This window comes from Copadichromis virginalis, linkage group LG13 (assembly GCF_057382275.1).
Source record: "Copadichromis virginalis isolate Kocher_CV1m ecotype Utaka linkage group LG13, C_Virginalis_male_GT1.1, whole genome shotgun sequence".
In the NCBI taxonomy this organism is placed as follows: Eukaryota; Metazoa; Chordata; class Actinopteri; order Cichliformes; family Cichlidae; genus Copadichromis; species Copadichromis virginalis.
Window position 1 is genome coordinate 14,377,627 of NC_140630.1, and position 19,051 is coordinate 14,396,677.

At 44.5% G+C, this 19,051-nt stretch overlaps 1 protein-coding gene and 1 long non-coding RNA gene across 4 annotated transcripts in view; one reads left to right on the top strand and one right to left on the bottom strand.

The window, feature by feature from the left end:
• Positions 1–19,051, bottom strand: part of adam12b (ADAM metallopeptidase domain 12b) — a 100,242-nt gene that overhangs the window by 36,785 nt on the left and 44,406 nt on the right. For both annotated transcript variants that reach the window (XM_085477462.1, XM_085477461.1), the window contains exon 11: positions 16,720–16,868. In XM_085477462.1, coding sequence (XP_085333588.1) covers positions 16,720–16,868 — 149 coding nt within the window. The remainder of the gene's footprint in view (positions 1–16,719; positions 16,869–19,051) is intronic.
• On the top strand, positions 2,133–2,704 carry LOC146695362 (uncharacterized). Of its 2 annotated transcripts, XR_014923574.1 has the most exons (3): positions 2,133–2,281; positions 2,356–2,500; positions 2,583–2,704. It is a non-coding gene; the product is annotated as an uncharacterized LOC146695362 (long non-coding RNA). The 2 variants fall into 2 exon arrangements; XR_014923573.1 differs by having other exon boundaries at positions 2,133–2,500.

Here is a 19,051-nt window from a genome sequence, read left to right on the forward strand (position 1 = left end):
ACTTTATTCACTCAGGAGATTTTTCCATTTCTCTTCAAAACATTTTCTGAGCCCAGGTCAGAATAATAATTTTATTCACTGCTTTTACTTGATTGTTATCAAGTTCGACTGAATGGCAGCCAGTATATTTGTGCTGACTGTACAGGTCTTTCAAGCATCCTGTCTTTTCTTTTCTTTTGATCCTCCACAGTCACTGCAAATCAGATATGACAAATTAGCAAGACGGTGCACAGTGCCAGGTAACTGCCATGGTCACACGTGTTACTCTACTCACTTAAAAGACTGGAACTAGCAACGATCATCTTAGTAATCAAGGCCAAGCTAAGTAAAAGCCAGTTTTTGCAATCGGCCTTTTAACTCTTGCTCTTTCAGTGCAGGTAAACAAACTGTATATATAAACAAAGCATTGGAAGATTAGAAGGTAAAAAAAGTAGCAAATTAAGATTTTCCCATTTCTCCAGGTGGTAACAGTTTATCTGCAGGCACTAAATGTGTGAGCATGCTGTACATGAATAAAGCATGAATCTAGTGCAGAACTTCTTTACCCTTCCTTCCTCCACTCATCAGTGTTCAGTCACTCGGTACTTAGAGGACTTAATGATGTACGTGATCCAGTGATCTGCCTTATGCACAACATGAGTGACAGACCCACTTATCAAGTGAAACACTGGATTGACGTAAAGATGCAACACAGTGATTTAGTGTTGCATTTCTAAAAAGCCCGGGGAATAAACTTTCCCCCTTACTGTGTGGTCTAAGCCTGTTTGAAGTGGAGGTTTTCATTCGTGAGAGAAATGTAGCAAAATCTATGGCTGGAAATCCAAAACAGCAACTCTTGATTACACTGGAAGATACGTCCAAGGATGGCTGATTTGCTGACTAAAGACAGCCTGCAGCAAAAGTCAAGACGCAGTCAGAAATTTAGAGCCGAATAATCCCAATGTGAATGCCGCTACGCTCCATGTCTACAAACCATCCAATCAGAACACAGCGTAAAACGACCAATTACAACGACAGACGACATTTTATATAAACCAAACAGATTCAAAACTGGCAGAAAAATCCACATCTCCACCACTTCCTCATTATCTCTAGCACATGTCATTCACCACCGCACTATCTGGTAGCACAGTCTGACACAGATTTCATGAGACTGATCTTACAGAGTGTCAAACTCAATGAAAGTACAGAGAATTGTCAAAACTAAAGCAGCAAATTGACACGACAAATTGACATGTCACATTTTTTTTAACCCAGTAAGGCTCAAGCTCCAAAATGACTAAAGCCTACTTTCCCAATAATGCAACTTAATAGCACAAAATTGGTGCTTCGAAATTAGCCAGGCCAAAGGATTCCTGGCGACCGCTGCACAGTGCATACCGATTAGATTTCTGTCGGACTTGAGCAATCAGGCTGGCTGATTTATACATGGCTGCAAAAATGATACGATTGCTACTTTACACGAGAATTCCTGAAAAACTGAGTTTACTGATTGCATATAAAGCATTTTAAACGACCCTTTTTTAATTAAAAGATTCCAAAATGGCACACAAGCTGATTAGTCTAAGAAGATTTTAATTGAGATGAGATCTAATACGGTGTGAATGCTTGCCTGGCTTCCAGTAAAACCTGCTGGAAACCTTTAACACAAAAAAATTGCTCACTTAAAAGGTAAGAAAAGGAGCAAAAATTGTAGCTTTTTTTCATTCTGAGTTACAAAATGGTTCGACACTGTAGTGAGTTAAAGGTAGACCATCTTTAGTACATGAAGGAGCTTTTTTTGGACTGTGGCGAGCGGATGATTCCTGCCTGATCATGTCAGAAGGTTGTGAGGATGAGGAAATGTCAGTCAGGTGCTGGACTTAGGAAGGTCTGTAGACGGAAGAGGCACTGGTTAAATGAAGGCTATGAAGGGCTCTACTGTTTATGGGGCCTTTGACTGACACTGGACTGTCTCTGCTGCTCTCCTAAACTGCATTTCAGACTGACATGCATCTAGCCCAGGCTAAACAGGAGAGACATGTTTGACCTTTTGGGAAATGTTAAGCTGCTACTCCAGACGGAGCCTACTGTGATTAAAAATCCAGAAAACAAACAAAGCACAAGCCACACTTCCTACATTTACTGTCATGGTCTGTGGAATGCGTGATGCTCGGGTAGCCACACCCCCGGGCTGGGCCATCACTAGCACACCTGCTCTCCATCCCGGTGATTACACGGAGATCCACTTAATCCGGCGCTGACGGATGCTCCACGCCAGTCCGTAGTCATCCCCACAGTGGTAACCAGACTTCCACGAAAAGTGTGCATTCTCTTCTGCTTGGAACTTTGTTTAACCTGCCTACTTCTGTCCAGATTTCTACTCGGCGTCTGCTACCTGCCTGTCCTCCGGCTCAACTGGATCTCGCGGCGCTCACCTGGCCCACTCGCCATTCCACGGACTTCCTGCCCCCACGGACTGCCACACTTCCCTCCCGAGCTCCCACGGTTCCGTTCTATCGTAAGCCCCTACTCTAACTCAGTCCTGATATGTTCTCCCCGCTTCCTGGCTCCCTAGTAATCATCTCCCCTTTCTATTGCAGCCCCCCGCCGTCCCGATCCCGGCTTCCTCGTGTCATTGTTTCCCCGGATTTTTTAGTTTCTGTTTTGCTCTCTACTTTCCCCGGGTCGCCTTTCGTTGTTTTAATAAAGTGTCTTTTTGTTAGCTCGGAGTCTGCGCCTGGATCCTTTCGTGCCCGCGCACCACGGCGCATGACATTTACCCACTAGCACTCTTACCAGCTTTCTCTCTCTTTCTTCAGATTTTCTGTACTGTCCCACTTCACCCCAGTTTTGGGCTCTTCTACTTATAAGAGAGTGACAAAAGTCACACAAGGTCCTTCGTATTATCTTGACAAAGCAGTCACCTCTTGGCCTCAAAATCCAGCCACAGTACCCCTGCTGTGCTTCATCAGTCTACCCAGTAACACATATAGACACAGGAAAGTACTTCTGAGCTTTCTGTCCACGTTCATATGATGCAACTCTTGGCTCAATTTCTAAAGAAGACACCCCTGCTTCAAAACGTCCATGTAAAACTCTCCTCTCCTCAGCACCTCAGTTTCACTTGTTAAGACACAAATCTCCCACGGCCAGTCTCTATGGCTCACAAGCCCGTCACTGGTTTTCATGTTTACCCAAAATAATTCCTTCATTGTCGTCTTTTTAATGTTTGTCTTTTGCTCTCCCCTCTATCTCTTTTTGTGCTTCCCTTCTTGCTTTGCCACTGAGGGAGATAAAAGACAAATGAAACCGCAGCTCTCCTGCTCCGCCCGTCTATCCATGCATAAAGCACCTCTCTGCGGATCTCTCTCTGTGTGCCCTGGCCCTGATTGCAGCTGGCAGCGTCACTGATAATCACGTCATTTAGATGCAGCCTGTCTTCTCCTCCATTAGCAAGTCTAACATGAGACTATCCCAAACACACAGTCAAACAGCCTACACTGCTTTACAATGATGTGCTTAACATTCTGGAGGCATATGAACCAAGGGTCAAAGGAGGCTGCTAATATTAAAAAACAAAACCAGATCTGTGATGGGGGGAAATGAGATCTAGATTGGTTTGTGAAATTATTGGTTTTGTTAACAGGAAACTGAATTTGGGCTGATAGTTTAGGAAATTCAATTTAGGAGATAGCTGGCTAAGTCATGCTTGAACTTGGGTAACTTCATAATTTTTATATTCGAAGCAGGCTCGCAAACGCTGGCAAAACGTTTCCCATGACAAACTTCAGACTACGAGCAGAGACAGATGCTGCAGAACGGATGCTGTCAGGACAGAAATGCTGTGTAGGCAACAGAGTTAATCACCCTTAATATTACATGCAAATTAATTGGAGTCTATGTAGAAACTTTTTATGAGTTTGAAGCACTTATGCAGTTTTGGCTTTGGAAGGAGCAGAATAATAAGAAACACAATACTGATGATCCTAAACATTTCTAGCCAGCACGTGGAGAGCAACATTTATTTGGAGAAGGTAACAAGGCGACTCAACATGTCCTCTCCTTTTAGCTAAAGTTTGGTCTCCACCAAAAATAGGAGACTCTTGAGCTCTTTAGCTAATAGTTAGTTCTTTACTTTGTTTGGGCAATGAATTCACATTAAATTAAGCAGATAAGGTGAAAGCTGGTTAATTCAGGTTTTTTATAAAATCTTATAAAGAACACAATTTTTAACTTTTTAGAAAAATGTTGTTGTCATTTATTTAAAGATGTGTTTTGGGGTAATTTTTGCTGAACAGGACAGTGATGCAAAAAGGAAAGGAAGGGTAGAGAGCAGGGGAATAACATGCAGAGAACATCTCAGGGCCTCTGCGGTGGCCTTATGGGATTTGGGCTGCCTACTCGACCCGGCAAACTAAAGCGGCACCCTGGGATGTCTTCTTTTAGAAGTCACATTTTAACCAAATCTCATCTTTTTTTTGGTGGCTGAATAGATTTAGCCCAGAAAATAAAATAAACTACAAAAAAAATGAAGTGAACACTTATGAGCTTGATCATCAGACATCAGTCTGTCCAGTTGGTAAACACACCCATTTAATCCGTTGCTTTGGTGCAAATGAAAGTACCCCCAGACATACAAAGGAGCAGATATCGGTCCTTCTCTGGGCTCATGATGCAAGGGTCTGTCTCCTGGTGTCTCCTCCTCACGCGTAAGATTAGACTGGGAGACACAGCAAACCTTATTTCAGCATGTATAGGTGCTGGACAACTTGTGCAACCTGAATGGGCTCCAGGTACTATCTTATGCTACGACTACTGACAAGGACACTACCAAAAATGCAAAACTAGAGAAAATCAGTCAGAAGAGATAAGGAGAAAACATGGTCTGCAAAACCATTTTCTTTCTGGGGAACACTTGCTGTCACCTTCACTTACACCAGGGGTCAGCAACCTTTAAGACTCAAAGAGCCATTTGGACCTGGTTTCCACGCATAAGAAAACACTGGGAGCCGCAAAAACTTTTTGACATCAAAAATGAAGATAACACTGTATATATTGTTTTTTACTTTTATGCTTTGTGTGAACAACTAAGGTGTGTTGCTTATGAAATCCATGAAGTGCTACAGAGAAAATTACATTTTATTTATGTAATTAACACATTTTGAACTCTTAAAGAAATATAACAAAAGGAAAGACACCCAGCTGAACTAAAATGATCCATGTAGCAAAGAAAAACTGTTGTGAGCCGCCACCCTTATATCGCCTTTGGGCTTTTGGAGCCTTGACCTGACTTTTAAAAAATACTTAGAAAAAAAGTACTATGCTGCTGTAGCTGAGATATAATGTACGAATTGTGAACATTCTCAAAACTGTATTGTACATAGGTTATACTTTTTTATTGTGTGAACTTTATTTTTTGTGGAACTGAGGTCCCGTGTGTCATTGTTGAAGTGGGACATTAATCAGTGTAACGCCACCTGCGGCCACATTGCGGGTGTGGGGTTTCCTAGCCAGAGCTGTACGGACTCCACACTGGGTGAGGAGAAGCCTGCTGCCGCTGTGTGACACTGATTTTGCTGCTGCACTCTGTTTTATAGGAATAAACCCTGTTTCCAGCCAGTCCGTGTCTGTTGTCACAACGCAGTCGACCATTTCACATCTGCTACATAAAAGTGGTGCCGTGACCCGGATGCATCTGATCAGCCGCTGCCGATCGCTGAGGTTGAGCTGAACACTTCCGACACCTGTAATATAAGTAAAATTATTCTGTGGGTCAGCAAAAAATTTCCAGTGTTCTGTTAGTAGGCATTTCTCCCAGTTACACCTGTTAGAGTCTAACTGAGCCGTGTTTACTTGTGTTGTATTTTTCTGAGTGATAGGTATTTTTGTATTCCTTTTGTTTCTGATCCCCTTTGTAGTTATTGCTAACCTCCTGTAAGCAACATGGCTGGTAGGGGCCAAGACTCCTTTAACCTTTTCACGCCAGTCGCTGGGAGAGGTTGGAGACTGTCTGGGGCAGATGAAGTGAGAGACAGGTCTATAATGTCGCGTGATGAGCCAGCAGAGTCAGATGACATTATTCGAAATAAAGCTCATGAGCGCCAGTCCTCAACCCCTGCTTTGAGCGACGACAGCACACACAAAGAGCTACGTGAGCTCATTGGTGAATTGGGAACCCAGATAGGTGAATCAATCGCTAGCCGGCTACTATCCAGTCAAGTCCCACTTGGTCCAAACCAGACAGCTCCAGCCGAGTCCCCCAAAGTTAAGAGCCCTGACACCACTCTCGACCTCTCCAAAGTGAACTTAGTGGTCCGACAAGATATCAAAGACCCACCTATGTACAGAGGTGATGATGCGGATAAGTACTCTGTTCATGAGTGGATAGACATGATGGAAGTGTACTTAGAGAAGAGAGGGTTGTCTAGAGCCGTGCAGGTGGATGAAGTCTTAAACCACCTCCTCGGCAGAGCTAAAAACATTGTTAAGGTGGGTTTGAAAAGTAACTCATGTTCTGGTGTAGCGACCAACCCTGAGACCATCTATGCCATACTCAGGCGTTATTTTAGTGATAGTCCTGGCTCCTGTCAACCACTGGCTGACTTCTATGCCACCCAAGCAGTTGCAAAAGAGACCCCAGTAGACTATTGGGTGAGGCTTAATATCGCTGCTGAGGCAGCTGACAAGCATTTACAGCGTCAGGGAGGCAAAATGGAGAACATGGAGGCAGAGATAGCCATGATGTTTATCAGAAATTGTCCTGATCCCAGCCTCGCCTGTGTTTTCAAATGTAAGCCCATCAGTAAATGGACAGTAATGGAGGTTCAGGAAGCCATTGATGAACACCAAAGAGAGTGTCATGCAAAAAAGAAGAGCCTGGGCTCTGCCAGACCCCATCCCCTCCTCGTGGCCACTGCGACAACCACAAGCGAGTCGCCTGAGTTTGAACTGAACCATGCCCAAGTAGGTACAGTAAAATGTTCCCAGGACAGCCCGGGTAAGGCTGCTGGAGCTGCCGCTTCAGACCCAAGTGCTCTAGACCGCGTGCTCAGTATGCTGGAGAGGGTGTTAGAGCGCTCCAACCAGCCTGTCCACCCCGTAATTAGACCACAGCCTCTAGCCTCAGCCAGGTTCCCTTCGTGCCAGGTTTGTGGCAATAGCTCACATTCCACGCGCACTCACTGCATGAGAGAGAGGAGATGTCTAGGTTGCCTGGAGGTTGGGCATCAGAGGAAAGACTGCCCCAGAGCAGCTGAGCCCATTACCCAGCAAAATAATCCCCAGGGAAACTAGGGTGCTTGCACTTGAGAGGGGACAGTGTGAGCGAAGAGTGTGAAACCCTCAATCCCAGTGATGACATACAGACTGTATACAAAGAAAGCCTGAAGTGTGCCCCACCTGGTACTGTTGTACTTTCCCAGAATATAGTAAGACTTGATGAGGCAGACAGCCTATTTTACACGAATGCATTGGTGAATGACAAAGTCTCTTTGCAGGCCCTTCTTGATACAGGTTCCATGGCGTGTACCTTGAGCGAAGAGGCGGAGCGAGAGTTAAAGAGCGCTGGGGTCGCATTGGAATTAAGCGACGCTCGTACCGACATTGTGCTAGTGGGCTGTGGTGGAGTTCAGGTTAAACCCAAGAGTATATGCGAGTTGAAAATGGAAGTGTATGATTGTACGTTCAGAGTGCCTGCCCTAGTGGTCCCCGGTCAGAAAGATCAGTTGATTTTAGGGACAAATGTTATCAAACACCTCCTCAGACACTTCAGGCTGTCCCCCCATTTCTGGCAAGTCCTGAGCAAACCCGAATCAGCAGAAGCGCCTGAAATAGTGCAGTTTCTGAATATGCTGTCTGGCATTAACCGGTGGAGGGGTGACAAAATGCCAGATGTCATTGGCACTGTCAAACTAGCTCAGGCAGTGACTCTACTCCCCAAGCAAGAGCACCTTGTATGGGGCAGACTGCCAGCGTCATCACCCCTTTCCGAGGGCAGCGCCATTCTGGTTGAACCACCAAAATCGCAAACTCATAAAAAAGGTGTCATTGTCTGTAGAACTGTGGTTTCTATGAGTGGCGATAGGTGGGTCCCTGTTCGAATCCTGAACACATGTGATAAGCCTATCACATTGAGACGAAACGCTAAGGTAGCAGATGCTTCCGCTTGTGTAGCTGTTGAAGATCTCGAAGTGGCTTCTGACCAAAACCCAAGTGAGACCCTTAGGGTCCAGAGCCAGACAGTGTGTAGCGACGCACAGAGTAGCCCTCCCTCCTGCCCTAGCCTGCGTGACAGCTTGCAGAAGATGGGGTTGGAGGACCTAGACCTCGACTCTTGTGAAGTCTCAGACCACTGGAAGGCTCAGGTACTGCAACTGATCCACAGGTATGAGGATGTCTTTTCCAAGGGTAAGCTGGACTGTGGACTGGCAAAGGATTTTGTCCATCGCATCCATCTGTCTGACGACAGGCCGTTCAGACTTCCCTATCGGCGCGTCCCTCCAGGGCAGTACCACAAGTTGCGACAGGTGCTCACAGAGATGGAGGAGCGAGAGCTGATCCGCAAATCCAACAGTGAGTGGGCGTCCCCACTGGTACTGGTGTGGAAGAAGAATGGAGATCTCAGAATATGCGTGGACTACCGCTGGTTGAACGCACGCACAGTCAAGGATGCCCATCCCTTGCCCCACCAGTCAGACTGTCTGGCAGCCCTGGGAGGTAACGCAATTTTCAGTGCCATGGATCTCACCTCTGGCTTCTACAATATTGAGATGGCAGAGGAGGACAAAAAGCTAACGGCCTTCACAACACCAATGGGGCTCTACGAGTTTAACAGACTCCCCCAAGGCCTGTGCAACAGCCCGGCGAGCTTCATGCGTCTCATGATGGGCATATTTGGCGACCAGAATTTCCTAACCCTGCTGTGCTACCTGGACGACCTGCTTGTTTATGCACCCAATGAAGCAGAGGCTCTCAGGAGGTTGGAGATTGTGTTTAGCAGACTACGTGCCCATGGACTGAAGCTGGCCCCCAAAAAATGTCATCTGCTCCGAAGGAGTGTGAGATTTCTGGGCCATGTTGTGACTGAAGGCGGGGTTTTGACCGATCCTGACAAGGTTAAGGCGATCACCGCTATCTCAGAGGCTGATCTCATGATGGAGGACGGGGTTACGCCATCCCAGAAGAAGATAAAGTCGTTTCTGGGTATGGTAATGTATTACCAACACTTCATACAGGACTGTTCTAAGATTGCCAGACCCCTTTTTACCCTGACTGCCGCTCCTAAAGGAAAGAAAGTAAATGCCCGAGGTGCTGCTTCTTTCCGGAGGCTCAGCCCAAGTGATTGGAAGAAGGAGCATGTTGACTCGTTTGAACGCTTGAAGGCTGCACTCCTTGACTCCGTTGTGCTTGCTCACCCTGATTTCAACAAACCATTTATCTTGTCGACAGACGCTTCACAGGACGGCTTGGGTGCTGTGCTGTCACAAGTCCAAGAGGGCGAGAGTAAAGCACGTCCCGTTGCATTTGCCAGCAAGGCCCTCGCCCGTGCACAGAGAAACTATCCCGCCCATCGCCTTGAGTTTCTGGCGCTAAAGTGGTCTGTCTGTGACAAATTCAGCCACTGGTTGAAGGGGCATAGCTTTACCGTCTGGACAGACAATAACCCCCTAACATATATTCTCACGAAGCCCAAGCTTGATGCATGTGAACAGAGGTGGGTGTCAAAGCTGTCCCCCTACGACTTCAGCATCAAGTACATTCCTGGCAGTAAAAATGTCGTTGCAGATGCACTGAGCAGGCAGCCATTCGTTCACAACCGTGTTAGTCAGAGACTCATGACTGAACCCTATGCAACCCTGTTAGAGGAGTCGCAACAGGTCAAAGAAATCTCGGTTCAGGATGCATTCAGGCTCAGTGCCAACCACCAAAGTGTTGAGTGTTTGGCCCCTGCAGAGAGCCTAGGGTGTTGTTCCCTGACTAATGATGAAGTTTCCGCAGTCTTCGCAGGCCATGCTGAGTGGGACCAAGGCTCAAAACAGAGAGCAATCTCCTGGTTGACTGAAGAGCTAGATCGGTTTCCCTCACTAGGCCAGAACACCTTGTCTGCCTTCTCGCTCCAGGAGCTACAGGAGGAGCAGAGAGCAGATGTGACACTGTCTCAAGTCATTCCGTTCGTCGTACGTGGTCGGCGTCCATCACGTAGAGAAAGAGCTCACCTGTCGCACAGAGCGCAAAAGACGATGAAACAGTGGGAAAAGTTGAAAGTGTTGGATGGTATCCTGTACAGAGTGAGCAAAGACCTGCTCACTGGCAAAAAGCGCCATCAGTACGTGACCCCATCCACATTAATCAGTCAAGTCCTGTCAGGTGTCCATGATGATGCTGGCCATCAGGGCCAAAGCAGAACTCTGTACCTAGCCAGGCAGAGATTTTTCTGGATCAACATGGAGCATGACATTCGCGAGCATGTCAAGTGCTGTAAACGTTGTGTTGTCAGCAAAACACTCGAGCCTGAGGGGAGGGCTCCTCTTGAAAGCATTAAAACTACCGGTCCTCTTGAGCTTGTCTGCATAGACTTCTGGTCCGCAGAGGATCACAGGGGCAAGAGTGTGGATGTTCTAGTAGTGACTGACCATTTCACCAAGATGGCCCATGCTTTCCAGTGCTCAGATCAGAAGGCAAAACAAGTTGCGCGCCAGTTGTGGGACAGATATTTCTGTGTCTATGGCTTCCCTCAAAGGATCCATTCAGACCAGGGCGCCAATTTTGAGAGTGAGTTGATCCAAGAGCTGCTGCAAGTGGCCAGGGTGCAGAAGTCAAGAACGACACCTTACCACCCTATGGGTAACGGTCACACCGAAAGGTTTAACAGGACCTTGGGAAATATGATCAGAGCCCTACCTCCGAGGGAGAAGCACAAGTGGCCTCAGATGTTGCAGACATTGACCTTTGTCTACAACTGCACCGCTCATGAGTCCACTGGTTACGCACCGTTCTTCCTAATGTACGGGCGTATCCCCAGGTTACCAGTGGATGTCATGTTTCACAATGTTGCAAGGGACAATGATGTAACAGACTATGACAGTTATGTAAAAAGGATGAGAGATGACCTCAGAGAAGCACTTGCATTGGCCCAGACTAACACCGGAGCTAGTCAGCAGCGTCAAGCAGACCTGTACAACAAAAAGCAGAAAGGTGTTGACATTGAGGAAGGAGATCGTGTCCTTTTGGCAAACAAGGGCGAACGGGGTCGTAGGAAGTTAGCTGATAGGTGGGAGTCGACCATCTACACTGTGATCTCCAAGAACCCCACATGCCACACGTATCGCATCAGGAACGTCAAGAGTGGACAGGAGAAAGTTGTCCATAGGAACTTGCTTTTGCAGGCTAATTTCCTGCCCATAGAGTCCGAGGGCGAACCAGAGATGTCTTTTGCCAGTGAATCAGAACTCGGCCAGGAGCAGAGTCAATCTGATGGAGAATCCCCTGTCGCTGATCCTGAGGACGATTGTACTGAACGCACAGCCCGTTGGGTGGCTCAGATGACGGATGACTGTGTCCCGGCTCCTAGAGGACCCCAAGAGTGTGACAGTATTGGAGACAGTGTCTGTGCGCAGTTGGATGATGAGGAGCATCAGGACAGTGACAGTGCCAGTAGTGAAGTAGCTGCTTACCCTGAAGTAGGTGATGACAACAACAGCAGGGCTTGCACTACCCCAGTTGAGGAGGGAACACTACCAAGTATCAGTTACCCTGAAAGTCAGCCAGTCAGCGAGGTTGGGAGCCTCGTGAAACATGGTGGTGTACCCCCAAGTAATGCAGCAGGCCAGATCAGGACGAGAGTGGGTCGAATAGTGAAGCCTGTGAATAGGTTAATCCAGACTATGAAGCAAAGAAACCTACAAACAGGCAATGTAGTGAGCAGCTTTGCCAAGAACTTGTTTCTGTGAGGGCTACTTGTTTTATATGTTGGGTGATTTTCATGTCAGATGTTAACACCTATTTTGAGATTGTCTTCAGCTCAGAGTACTATTCATCATATAGTAGCTGTTACCGTGTTGTTTGTTCAGGATAGTGTATAAGGCACTTTCTCTTGCGAGTAAACATTAGGGGGTCTGGCCAACTTTCTTCTGTTTACTCTCCCCATGAGTTGGGAAACATATTTGTTGCACGTATCACCGGGTAGTGAATTTCCAGATCATTGACAGTTACGAAATGTTATATGTGACGCTCAGTTGCTCACCCTTACCTAACGGGTTTTGAGAAGTTCAGGGGGGAGTATGTAGCTGAGATATAATGTACGAATTGTGAACATTCTCAAAACTGTATTGTACATAGGTTATACTTTTTTATTGTGTGAACTTTATTTTTTGTGGAACTGAGGTCCCGTGTGTCATTGTTGAAGTGGGACATTAATCAGTGTAACGCCACCTGCGGCCACATTGCGGGTGTGGGGTTTCCTAGCCAGAGCTGTACGGACTCCACACTGGTGAGGCACGCTTTCTGTAGCTCTTCTCCCTGTACTAAATTATCCATATAAATTCGGTGTATTTGTCTTTGTTAAGTATTGGCTCCTAGGGTTAAAAGCTCTCAAAGTGTTTTCAATCGCTTTGAGTGAGAAAAATGATATTTGGAACTGCGCTTTATCTGTTGTATCATCCGTTTGTGTGGAACTGACTTGTGTTAAACAGGGTGAGGAGAAGCCTGCTGCCGCTGTGTGACACTGATTTTGCTGCTGCACTCTGTTTTATAGGTATGTGTAAATGTGTAGTTTTTGTTTTATGTGTATAATGAGCTCATGTCCCGAGGCTGTGCTCTGAGCAGTATCTTCAGCCATGTTGGGAAGAGTTAAAAAGTTGTTTGAATATGTATTATGCAATTGACCTATTTTAATGGGAATTTGAATGTTATACGTTATTGTTAGTGATTCCATAATTGTCTCTGTTTTACCCCACTGTAATATTTGATTTTGAAGTGGCGGTTGTGAAAATTATTATTTTGATAAGTTGTATTTTCTTTTATATGATGCAAGCAGAGCTGTACGGACTCCACACTGGGTGAGGAGAAGCCTGCTGCCGCTGTGTGACACTGATTTTGCTGCTGCACTCTGTTTTATAGGAATAAACCCTGTTTCCAGCCAGTCCGTGTCTGTTGTCACAACGCAGTCGACCATTTCACATCTGCCACACTGCTAAAAAATGAAAAATAGATATTTGCAAAATTCTGCCTAAATATGTATTTTACCAGGTTAATGTGTGTGGCGGGGCGTGGTCTGCAGCACCGCTGCAGGGGAGGAGGACGCACCTGAGCGGCAACCGCAATCACGCCTCCCCGCCTTAACGTCTGTGCTATCTATGCTGTTGTGTTGGTGTGTGTCAGGCTGTGAGCTGCAAAGCTACAGCCGGCTATATGCGTACAGCAACCGTGTGTGAAAAGGGGTCAATAAAGAGATGCTGAAAAGCATGTTCATGGAAATCGTCGGGTCTGCCGTGACATGTTTACAATGGGAATGAACCTCTGCGCACAGCGTCTGCAAATCAGGGCTGTACGAAGTCACTTTCATCTTTACACAGGACTGTAAGCTGTCATCTGTGAGGCATGAGCTGTGTTTGTTTGTAACATAGTTCACAGTGGAGAATAGTTGCTGACATAATGTGGATCCGAAGATCCATAATAGTAATGGTTGAAAGTCTTGATAAATGCACGGCGTTTCGGCGGGTACACTGGCTTCCGCGAGTGTGACGCTTATTTTGAGAGATGAAAAACTAATAGAATATAATTTTATTTTTTTATTTCAATATCACAATAATCTTCCAATTTAGAACTACAAGTTAAAAAAGAACTAACATAAATAAAATACACTTCAGCTAAATACTTCAAATTTATTTTCCCAAACCACGCGGAGCCGCAGTATAAGGACTAAAGAGCCGCATGCGGCTCCAGAGCCGCAGGTTGCCGACCCCTGACTTACACCAAAGCAGATGAAATAGGTCCCTGCAGTTTAACTGGCTTTATGTTATCCTGTGATAAACTGTTCCCTTAATTTTTTTGACACGTGTTCATGGACACAGTGCTTCATAGGGTGCCACTGTTACATTATTATTTTAAAAGCTAAATATTGATACATTGTGTCAGTGTATCAACACAAAATCGGCATGCAAAATGTCAGCGGATCAAGGCGTGTGCATTTATTCCACATGGTTGGCAAACAGAGGAGCGGGTAACAGAGTAAAAGGTCACTGATCATCACTCTCAACTACTAATGTAACAGTGCTGATAAGTGGGGTTTTGCTTAATTAAGTTATTTATTTATTTATTTAGAAAATGCGGTATGGTAATTTTCTGAAATTCTCGGCATGACATCACTAGAAGATGTTGTCAGTATGCTGGGGTCTGACATGCACTGCATTAAAAAGTTTCGCTCTAATAGATGTTCTAGCACGAAACAGCAGGATGAGGCCAGAGGTTGCACGAATGCAATGTTTTTGACAACTTCTCCCTCCTTTCAATTTATATGGTAAGAGGTCATTCAGGTTTTCTGGGAACAGTTCTGGCAAACATTATACAAGTTACATTATTTGTGTGCCTGTTATCAGATTTCATGGATTTTATTGTCTGCAGTTTGTTTCTTCTTGTCTCTGCTTAGTCCTAGAAATTATTTAAAAAATTTTTTGGCTTAGTTTGTAATGACAAAAGGTCAAAACAAGTGTCAGTAAAATTATTTAGACAAAAATTCATCCTAATGTGCTTGTTGCTTCAAACTCAGAGCCCCCGTTTCTCCTGTCATTTCAAATACACGACAAACTGCAAACAACTGTGTTTAATTAATCTTTCTGTTTTGTGTTGTCATCCATTTATCCACGTGCAGTCTTTATTCAATTTCTTGACTTTTCTTGTGTTTATGCTGCCCTTTGCTGCAATTGTTAGCTGTGATTATACCCATATTAAACCATCCCTTCCTAATGCCCTTTCAGTGTGAGGTAATGGGGGAGGGCAGAATATTCCTGTTCTGTGTGCTGTAAAAAAAGCATTTCAAAGTTTATCTGAATCTAATTTTAAGCTTCAACAGCACATGTTTTATAAGGCTTGGCAACCTTTCCTGCAATATTCTCCACGGACAAATCCACAGCCCAATGTGTGTATGATTTAACTCCCCCAGAGATAATGTGTGCAACAGATTGGGTTATTGTCGGCATGTGGGTTTATTTTAGTTTTTTTTCTTTGTTTGTAGTTTGGAAACTCTATAAGAATATTTGAATAATAACAGTTATGATGCATTTCAGGGTTTTGTCTTCTTCACAGTGTATTCATGCCGATTCATCTGTGGCTTGCGGGATTCACCATCAGACAAACCAGACTGGCACCAGACCAAGGGTGAAATCTGGTATTGAGCTCTGGGTTCGCCTTATCTGCTCGCTGTTTACTAACAGTCACAGAGTCCATCTCTTGCAGCAGCTCTGTTATCTCAGCGACCCAGGCAACACGAGCAGAATGCTAGAGCAGCTGCTCTAGTCTCAGGCCAAAGTGTGTGCATGTGTGTCTCTCTGTGGATGTGATTTAAACCTTTTCTCATTCATCAACTTATAAACAATGGAGCATCATGTACAGATGAAAACAAACCCACCAATGCAAGTACTGCAGTGAATGCTTTGTGATTGGTTCAGGTACAAAGGAAGCTAGGCTGATAAACATTTTGATCTTGTATCCCAGCTGTGGCCACAACAGAGAGCAAAAACCCAAGTCCCAATTTTAAAAGTTTATCTAAATTTGTGTTTTTTCAAATTAAAAGCCACGTTTTCAAAAACTAATTTGTCAGAGAACACGACAGAATGAGCACTTAAACTGTAAGTGGACAGTTAAACCCCAAATCAGTTTGACATATTTTACCCCCTGGCCTTTAACAATATTTATCCATTTAGATTATTTTGGTGTCAGTTGCCCAGCTTTGAGAATATCTGCTGTGGAAATGTCTGCCTTCTCTTGATACTATTGAACTAAATGGGATTCAAAGTTGTGGTGCCAAAAATACATGAAAAAAAAACCCACAACACAAACCCTCAGCAGCAGGGCTTATTTCCAGAAATCATGACTCGGTTACGAAAAAATAAAATACACAAACTTTGCTGTGAGGAGCTTCATGTCGGAACCGTTTTCTCTTTTATTGAACAATACGCCAAACATCACTGTGCAGAAGAAAGAGCCCATATCCTCACGTTGAAAGGCACTTCCTAGTTTAAGCGTGACAGGATGTAAACATTAACCCCCACTCCTCGCCCCCTCAGCCGAGCGCTGATGTAAGCTAGCCCCAAACTTCTTTAGGTTGGTGTATGTAGACAACAGAAAGAAAATAGTTCCTACATGAAACTGCTCACGAGTTTTCATTTTTTTTGCTTTTTGAGTAACTAGGTCATGAGTTCTGGAAAAAAAAAAAGACATTGCTGCTGAGATGTTTAAAAGTATTTTTATTGGCACTTGGTGAAATACAAGGCAAGTACTATCTCTTTCCATTACACTCAAGAGAAGGCAGACATTCCTACACTGAATAACTGTAGAATAACTGGGCTTCTCAAGCAAAACAGTCTAGATGGATAAATGCAGGTGCAGGGGAAAAAACATGTCATATGGATTTTGGCGGGACAAATCAGCTTAAAGCTACAATCTAAATGCAAGTGTAACATTGTAATACAACTGAGGATTAAAAAAACCCAATTAAAATAAAAAAGGTGGCAAAAATCTTACCCTGTGGAGGGGGTCATGATGCAGCCTCCGCGATCAACGGTCATCCTGCAGCCGCAGCCGCGCTCTGGGGTGTCATGGTTCATGCCAAAATTGTGACCCAGCTCATGTGCTAAAGTCACGGCTGCACCCAGCGGGTTGTCGGAGTGATCCTATAATGGACAAAAAAGTGAATCCAACATGGTAAATGTGTACAATTTTGTGCGTTTGACTATGCCTGAAGTTATTTAGGGAAGCTATAAGCGAAGAAAAACAACAAAAAAGTGAACTGAAGTGAATTATCCCTCACAAAAAAAAGCAAAGAAAAGAGGAGAGTTGTCAAAGAAGACCGTTTTTAAGCTGCAGTTTCAAAAAACAGTAACTGTCCACCTTGCTCCTTTTGTCCTTCTCCTATTACTCATTCTCCTCATGGAGGCCGGAATTCATCTGCCATTCCACTACCCCTGCAGACCCAATCATACCTGCTGCCAGTGGAGACAGCTTCTGCAGGAAGTCCCTATAAACCTATCTCTGTGTGACTTGGTGCTGCATTGATAAGCGAGACAAGGGAGACAGAGATGGAGAATGACACGCGCGAAAGAGGAGGAAGTTTCACTTTCTGCTAGTTTTATAGACAGACTTGGTGGGAAGAGCCAGACAGAGATGGGGGGCATTTGGAGGGTAACCAAGATATTAAGTCAGTGTAGTGTATAAAGCATGTGTGCCAAGGTGAACGGGAATGGTAGTAAACAATGACAAATGACTACAATCAAAATGTGTTATTACTTTGCCAAAATTCTGCTGTTAGATAAAATACATCATTTTCCGCAAACTGTAACAAAAAAAAGAAAAGAAAATCACCAACAGGTTTTGACAATCTCCTTTCATTCGGCGCAAAACAGACACATTTTCATGCACAGACTAATGGGCAGCATACATTTCTCACAATGTTATCTGAAAAATGAAACTGATATTACCATTATTTTTCTTTCTGTTAGAAAAAGAAAAAAACACTGATATCAATCTCATGAATGTATAGTACACATGATATAAGCAACAGTAACTCATAAGCTTTATTTTGCATAAAGAAGGAAAACAAAGGGAAAACAGTTCGCCTGACTCTGCCCAAAGGTAGAAAAAATAAGAGAAAAATCACCGACTGTATCATGCATTTTTTTCCAGCTGTGACTCTGAATACAGATTCCTCACTGCATGCCTATGTATGAGTGCCACTAATGCCAAGCAATACATTAACCTCTCTGCAGGTTTACACAGAGATAAGTAATGTAGGTGACTGCTGGCTGCCGATGAGCCTACGCACAAACCTCCAGTATCTCAATATGCTGTGCAGACCAGAGCATTGAGCAGGCAAATTGGTTAATCCAACTTCTGCCATGAGGAGTGCTTGAAATGGGAAAGAAATGTTAGGATAAATGTTTAAACTAAAAGAAAATACAGAAATATCTGTGACAGCAGATAAAACACCACTGATGAATTTTGTAATATTCCTTGAAATGTCTGTGTGTTAATGTGCAAGATTCAGAATTTGTAATTAAGCAAACCTCAGGGAAAAAGAAGGAAGGAAAGAAAGGCTGCCAATTTACTACTGTGCATCTTACCATAGTTCTCTGCCATGCAGCTTATATGAGAAAAATGTCATGCTTCCCTCGAGGACAAGGTCATATGTCAATGTTAAGGACAAGATGAACCACTTCCTGCTGTGATTAAAGATCAGCATCATGGGGAGCTGCACCCTGCTTTTTCACAGCAAGGATGGGAAAACTTTCCTTTGCTACTGTCATGTTTACCAGTGGGTTAGTGCATCTACACTGTGCGCGCGTGTGTGTGTGTGTGTGTGTGTGTACGTGTAATTCATAGCTGAGTGCTCCCTCACAAAAAAAGTGTAATATGAGAGTCAACAGCCACAGCCATTACTTTGAAGCTGCTACGAGCTGCTGTTGTAATGGTGAGAATTTGTGGAGATGGTTGCAACCAAGAAATGCTATGATGGGTGTGAAAATAACTCTCAGACGACAATAATGTACCACATAAAAATCATTTACAAAAAGACTTAGGAAGAAAAAAAACATAGCATTGTGCTAAAACAAAAAAGTGAGGCTGCACTGAGGAAGATTAATACATTGTAGCGTACGGTTTGAGAAACAGTTCATCTCCTCTTACTGTCCCCTAACTGCTTACGTGGCCCTTTAATCTTGGTCCAGACCATCTGCTGTATGTAAGTGATGGGGAAACCAAACATCTGGAGAATCCTCAGTACGGCCACGGCCAGAGGAAAACATCTCCATTAATGGGGGACACATCTGGGATGAGGCATAATGGCACTGGGATGATAACC